Source organism: Dreissena polymorpha, chromosome 8 (assembly GCF_020536995.1).
Source record: "Dreissena polymorpha isolate Duluth1 chromosome 8, UMN_Dpol_1.0, whole genome shotgun sequence".
NCBI classification, from domain to species: Eukaryota; Metazoa; Mollusca; class Bivalvia; order Myida; family Dreissenidae; genus Dreissena; species Dreissena polymorpha.
This window is the reverse complement of record NC_068362.1, coordinates 16,591,393-16,599,449: the sequence shown is the minus strand read 5'-3', so window position 1 is coordinate 16,599,449 and position 8,057 is coordinate 16,591,393. Positions and strand designations below refer to the sequence as shown.

Genomic DNA, 8,057 nt, shown 5'->3' with positions numbered 1-8,057 from the left:
GGAACTGCGACGTATACAATCCAACAATTGAAGACGAAGCCAAACATACTATAACCAACATTTGGCAGCATTGAAGGCTAAAGAGAAATAGAATATTTCTGTCGGTTAGGGCGGAGTTCCTGTTTTGGAATTAAAACACTTAAATACGATAACTTGTTGTGGCTCGAGACTTGATTCGTCTGTAAATCATATATCAGTGCTATTAGAAGGTCTATGAACTTTAAATAATAACTGATGATTGTAAGTATTACCAATATGTAAAGACCGCCCAGGAGAATACTATACATATTTACTTTATTTATTCACTTTTCATAGACGTTTTCTAGATTGTGAGGCACATTTCACATAGAATTAAGTCTATATTATTATATGTTGCGCATTGTGTTTTGTAACATATGCTCTTTTTATCATGTTATAATAAATAATGTATATATTATGTTACATTGCAAAAAAGAATTTTGTTATCCATTTAATGCAAAATATACGTTATTAATAATTGGCAATTAATAAAAGCAAAATAGAATTGGGTAATGTTTGTTAGTTTATACAAAATTAGTGATTAATGGTATATATTAGTTTATTTCAAGGATTCAGGTTGAAATTTTGAAAAGTCTTATAGTTAAGTTAAGGACAAAATATAAGTATGCCAGTAACTAATGGGCTATATCTCTGAGTTGAAAGCTTTCATGAAAATAAAAATATATTCCGGGCTAGTTAAATAAGACACCTACGACCAATGTACAAACAACCAAACAGGCACACAAACAGTTTATTCACACCTATACACAAGTACATCGTCTTCATACTCATATATATAAACATTGATTTAATACGTTATTAAGCATAACAACATAACATAACATATTATTTAAAAATTAAACGAAACTTACCTGGAATTTGAGCTTCAATTGTAATTATATGAGACAAAAATATGGTGAGATAAAATGAGATGTAACCCGCGCATGCGCAGTCAGTCTTGAAAGAATTTCGGCATGATGATGAATAATTCAATCACCACTGGCTTATTCTAAAACAATTAAGAAAATTATATAATTCAGAAATTGTACCTGGTAAAGGTACTGGACCTTGACCAACCTGCTTTCTTCGTTATTTCACTTATTGGAACTGCCAGTATCTTTGCTTTCGACGTTGCTGCAGCCCGAACACTTTGAGCTCCATACTTTTCAGTAATTACTCCTGATTTCATCATTTCATCTTTGATCGGACGAGAAAATGTATCTCGTGAAACAGCTTTATATGGCCTTATGTAACTAATCAATCTTTCCATGTCTAAGCTCTTTAAATATTTAAAGATATTCTTTTATAACAGTATATGTACACAACCTCCTATCTGAAGGAAAGGCTTTTAAATGAACTCTTGAAAAACCAAAACCAGGCCGGCTATGATTTAAAATCTATTAAACCCAATAATAAACACTGACGTTAACTTTTTAAAACTATTAGCTGCTAACAAATGAACAGTTTGTACTCTGGCTGTATTACAATTGCAAGAAAGATAGTTAGTTTTCATCTTAAATTCTTTAATGTCAAATGACGCACAGGTTATAACTTTTGTAAAAACAACAAAACCTTATTTACATCCCATATTTCGGAATATCTACTGCGTGTTAGTCGAAGATTAAAAATCACTTTCATAAATCTCAGCACCAAAGGATGTGTACCTACAGTAAACTGTCCCAATAATATACCCAGTGAAGACAAAGCACCCCTGCGGTGTTTATCGAACTATAACTCAATCTTTTATTATACCGTTCTGTGAGAAAGTCAATAATATTGTTAAAAGAAACTCGCATTATATCAATATCGTGTTTACTACATAACTGAAACCTTCGCGATATATAGACTTGATACTGGCCTTTTGTTGATAATCGCCAAGAGGACATGAGGATCTCGGTAGATTTTCTTAAAAAAACTTGGTTTCTGTAGGATCTCTTGACAACTTGCATGCTATCATTTCCATATGATGAGCTAGTGGATTCTTTTGATCTGTATGTTGTAGCCGCAGAAGTTTGTTCACCCTTGGCAATATGGTTTTGCAACTAGGCGTGACACCAGCATTGGCAACCACAACTGTGTTGTCCATAATGGAACCACTTTGACTGCGTTGTCCTGATCTTGTTACAACTTCTGAATACAGTGAGCCACCATACTGAAAGGTGGAAACATGTAACACAGTTTAAAGGTATTCCAGTTTGAGCTGAACGCATCAATAAAATAAGCTTCAGGATCAGGCTTCCAAGAGCAAAATACTTGTGTTTTTTTTTTAATTCTGTATGCAAATAAATCTACATCTGGTTATCCAAACAAACTAAAATATCATCAACAGCCTGATCCAACTCCCATTCGATTGTCCTTAAAAACCCGCGAAGGCTCTTCAGCTTCATTTCCAACTCCAGGAATATGTAAACACATAATCCAAACATTATGATTTGAACACCAATTCCAAATTTACAAAGTTTGGTAATTACAATCTTGAGATATAATTCCACCAAAATGGTTTATATAGTGAACAGCTGTTGATGAATCTGTTCAAACATGACACACTCGCCTTGTATACGCGAGAAAAAAGCTTGAAGGCACACAAAATTGCCCTTATTTCTAGAACATTAATGTGACATTTTGACTCAAAATCCGTCCATCTTCCTCCTATCTTTTCATCGTCTAAAACTGCTCCCCAAACACATGTACTACTTTCGTTTGAGATTTCATTAGAAAAATAATATGCATTTTAACATCAATGTTGTTGTATTGGTGGATTATCATCAAATAAACTCAAAATGGCAATGATTTATTATATCTATTATATTTTTGTCTTATGTTATTTTTTCCCATTAAGAGGATAAATATGTCAGCCTACCTACAACACATTTTCTGTGAGTGCTGAAATCAAATGTACTTACATTCACTTCATCTAATAACGGAGTCTTCCTCTCGAGCCTCAGCGGTGAATCTGGTTTTTTGCCTCAAAGCCACTATAGCTCAAACCATAAGCCCCCTTGGGAACTCTATATGGAAAATAGCCGCTACTCCGTCTGCGATCCATGAAGTATCTACCCCGTCCATAAGGCCTTTGGTAAAAGTGTCCACTTTGAATATTGTGACCCATTTGCATAGTTTTCTATTTCTTTTGCGCTCTTCGATAAAAGTTGTTTATAGTAAGGAACACTTGGACTACACAGATGTTCGTACTCAGATTTGAGTTCCGGTTTAAGTATGGCTCTTCTGCTCATGTTTATTTGACGATTTGAATGTCCAAACAGTGAAAGTACATCATTTGGTCGTTCTTTTTTTGACTCGACTGAATTTGCTGTAAACACTTCAAAATACCGTAGTCCACATATTGTCTACTATTTTCTGCCTTATCAAAAGAAACAGGGGCTTTGCCTTTCGATGCATTTCTCTGTTTTGACGACCCTTAAGCACTACTATTTTCGTTTATTTTGTCAGATTGACTTTCCGCGTTTGCCTCCACCATAACGACGAGAGACGTGATCTTTGTGCAGATAACATTTGCACATAACAAATCTGTCAACGTCTAAGTTGTACATCAACACTAAGACTCGTCTTGAAATTATCCGATGGCCACCAACGGACACCTCGGATGTATTATTTTACTTCACAATCAGTAAAATACTGACTGCAAAAAGGTAAAGATGCCGATTCAACCGTTAGGCGGAAGCTACTGACTGCGCATGCGAGGGTACATCTCATTTCGTCGACGAACGAAAAAATCTTTGTCGGAATATAATCATAATTTAAGAATACAATTATACATAAACACAATCAATTGCAAGAATACGTTAAGTCAATCGTAGCGGTAATGACATTTATTAAACAGATTATTTGGCATCGTATTTTTTTATACAGAAGCTATATATATATATATATATATATATATATATATATATATATATATATATATATATATATATATATATATATATATATATATATACATACATTTGAAATAACTGATTATTCAGAGGAAACTAATAACATGGAAAATGTATATACATATGGGTTTACATTAAATATACGGCTAATATATGTTTTTCTTAAATAACTGTTAACACCACTATGTCTCAGTGAGATGTTTCCATATTCGATGATATTGATTAATAATGTTACGTGTTTCGGGAAAACTGGCATCAATGCAGGTGCGTTAAGTGTCGTCCAAGATGAGCGTGTGCAGTAAGAAAAGGCTTTTTAGGGAAGACAACGTCCGCTTAAACTTGATTTTTGTAGTGGAAAATGGAAACGAAAAATTCCATAAAACAGGCAACAGTACACCCTGATAAGCCTGTGCGGACTGCACAGGATAATCTGGGACGACGGCGTACACTCAGATATTAAGTGTTCATACACTCATAGTATTTTAATGAAACTTGATGCACATTACATACAAAGCAAGTACAGAATACAGAAAGATGCAACAAATACAGCATCCAAAATTATATAAATCAGTTAAGCTGTTGTCACCGCCTATCCTCAGTCGATGCAATTCATTGAGGTTTCAAATACATATAAAAGAAAGCCAAACCTCACTATAATGAAAGCTTTAATATATATAAAGCCATTTTAGTGACACTTTATGGGGCTTCTACCTTCGAACGTCATATTATATAATTTGGGGATATTTACGGTTCCATTTTGTTTGCTTTACTATTGGGGACACGCCTTTTTACGTGTGAAATAACATGAACAGCATAAAGTATCGTCGAAGGAAGTATACACATAGTTTTAATACGGTTATGATAACGGTAAAACGACAATGAATAACAGAATAACAATACTAGCGTATACCCAAAACTGTTTAAATAGCGCTGTTGAAATGGTTGAATATCCGTGGCACCAATGACATGTCTGTTCCGTGGCACCAATGACATGTCTGTTCCGTGGCACCAATGACATGTCTGATCAGTGGCACCAATGACATCTCTGTTCCGTGGCACCAATCAAATGTATGTTTTGTGGCACCAATGGCATGTCTGTTCCGTGGCACCAATGACATGTCTGTTCCGTGGCACCAATGAAATGTCTGATCCGTGGCACCAATGACATGTCTGTTCCGTGGCACCAATGAAATGTCTGTTCCGTGGCACCAATGACATGTCTGTTCCGTGGCAACAATGAAATGTATATTCCGTGTCACCAATGACATGTCTGTTCCGTGGCACCATTGACATGTCTATTCCCTGGCACCAATGACATGTCTGTTCCGTGGGACCAATGACATGTCTGTTCCGTGGCACCAATGACATGTCTGTTCCGTGGCACCAATGACATGTCTGTTCCGTGGCACCAATGACATGTCTTTTCCGTGGCACCAATGACATGTCTGTTCCGTGGCACCAATGACATGTCTGTTCCGTGGCACCAATGACATGTCTGTTCCGTGGCACCAATGACATGTCTGTTTCGTGGCACCAATGACATGTCTGTTCCATGGCCCTAAAGACATGTCTGTTTACGTAGTTTTTGATAGCCACTCAACAGTTAATGAAGTAGAATTTCGTTCGAGGGAACTTTCCGAGAAAGCACCCATTAAATATAGTTATTTCACAATGACAGTCAAGTGCAATAATAAAGTCAATGTTTCCCTTTTTAAGTTTAATAGTAAGCATATGGTATTTTATCACAATCGGCGATGATAAACAGCTCCATTCTCTTGTTCACGGGACGTTTCTTTTCGACATTTCGATCACGACAGCTGTTTTTCAAAAAAAAGTCCACTAATTATTATTAAATATCAACTGGAACACAATATCAGAGTTGATATAACAAAAGTTCAGCTGTCATGTCTGCACGGACTCGGTGGATTGAAACGTATATTCTGGGACGGCACTATACGCACATGCATCAAATCCTGTTTTCCAAGAGCTCTTAAGCATATTGCAAATCAGCCATACCATTTACATAAGGTGAGCGCATTGGACTAGTATATGATGCATACCAATGATAAAAGTACTTCGTCAAATGTTTGCTCTAACGTTGTTCTTAATTTTAAGTGGTTTTTATTGCAATTCATTATCATTCCTTAATCTTTACCAACTTGTTGATTTAATTGTGTGGGCACATTACAATAATCCAACAATTTGAAATATACATATATCCGATATATATTCATTTTAAAATTATTTAAATAAGCATATTATCATCGGCCCAGAATTTATAAAATATTCGAACATACCATGCAATAACATAAGTTATCGCTTTAAAACACAACCGCCAAAGAAGTGTTATTTTAATGAATACACTGAAAGCAGAATAACAGACACATAATGAAACCACTACTTCGCAACAATATGTCTCTTAATATATTAAGGGTTGGTTTTAGCTCATGTTAAATATTACCTGTTTAATATTACCGAAAACACGAACATCGTTAATACTGTATAGGTTTATCATAGTTTATCATATGGTGTATAATTAAATATCTTTATGTTGTTCTTTGTTCCCAAAGAGTTCATTGATATAAATCTGATCAAGAAAACACTTTTGCTTGCCAAAAAAGACCAATCTTACGATTTTGCAATGATATTGATCTCTATATTTACAATAGCTGATTTATGAGGGCACACATGCCAAAGGATCTGTCATATTCGCAATATCATATGTTAGCTTGCACTAGTGAGGTTTTAAATATCTTACCGCCGTTTTCCTGAGACATCAGATTATTCACGTTTGAAGTGCACTGAAAAATGCTGTAAAATGATTTGGGCCGCGCTCTGTGAAAATGGGGTTTAATGCATGTGCGTAAAGTTTCGACCCATATTAACCTGTGCAGTTCGCACAGGCCAATCAGGGACGACACTCTGCGTTTATGATAATTTTTCGTTGAAAGAAAATCTCTTCTTAGCAAAATTCTTGTTAAGGCGGAAAGTGTCGTCCCTGATAAGTCTGTGCGATCTACACAGGCTAATCTGGGACAACACTTTACGCACATGAATTAAGCCCTTTTTCACAGAGCGCGGCTTATTTATATTTGTCTGCATGACACTTCTTTGTTTAAAAAATATTTTTTCAGGACACTCAAATTCGTGGATATCTGATTAAAAAAAAATGCGTCTGTCACTTTCCATTGTATGTATAATAAACTCATGGATCAGTCAACCAACAAAATGGACGATAATTAAGGTTGCACCAATAATGACGCTTTACAGTAATTGGTATGATTAGTGTGGTGCTTTTTTGGTATTTGTAAAAATTACATATAATGTATATTAAATGCTCAGTAGTAATATGGCTTTCCTTCATTTGGCACAAGACCTAGAGACCATTCAGTATTGAAGTGGCAATTCAAAATCTAATAATCAACAGCAACTGGTTTTGGTCCTGCTGTCGCGGACATTTCTTCAGATTAACTGCGGGAGCTATTGTGAGTGGTATATTGGTCGGAATAATTCCTCTTTCGGCTGCGTGTGCTACAATAAGGTGAATACAAAGATATGGAAATCGGTGGAAGTGATTCATTTCAGAATTTAAATAAAACACTGACTGAAATGGCAAACAATAAAACTAACGATAAGGTAAAAATATATACATCTTTTTCGGCAGAACTAAACATTACTTTATATAGCTTAATATTTATATTGTCGGTATGCGGAAACAGTTTGGTCATAATAACATTGATAAGAAACAAAAAGATGCGCACAATAACGAACCTGTTTCTGGTCAACTTGGCAATCAGTGACCTCATGCTGTCCGTGCTCTGTATGCCCTTCTCCCTTGTTGCGACCACGCTGCTGCGAAACTTCATATTTGGAGAGGCCATGTGTGTCATAATCAGATACTTTCAAGGTAATGTTATATTGTATCTATTTAATATTTTCGTTAGTAACTTTAGATGAACTAACTTATGAACACAACCAAGTGAATCGGGTATTTGTTGCTTTTGTTTTAAGTGGTGATCCATGTTTTGCTCTTGAAGGCACATATTTTAAAACAAGCTCGTCAATTTAAATCTCAATAGTATATAGTTAAACTCTCTTACTTCCTTTTTTCTCTATAAAACTCAAAATAATTCAGGTAAAAAT

General features: G+C 35.3%; 1 protein-coding gene across 1 annotated transcript in view; it reads left to right on the top strand.

Annotated features, from left to right (window-relative positions):
* The first annotated feature begins 7,170 nt into the window (after positions 1-7,170).
* The window catches only part of LOC127840348 (cholecystokinin receptor-like), a 26,757-nt gene continuing 25,870 nt past the window's right edge, over positions 7,171-8,057 (top strand). Inside the window, exons 1-2 of the mRNA XM_052368756.1 lie at positions 7,171-7,183; positions 7,579-7,821. Coding sequence (XP_052224716.1) covers positions 7,171-7,183; positions 7,579-7,821 — 256 coding nt within the window. The remainder of the gene's footprint in view (positions 7,184-7,578; positions 7,822-8,057) is intronic.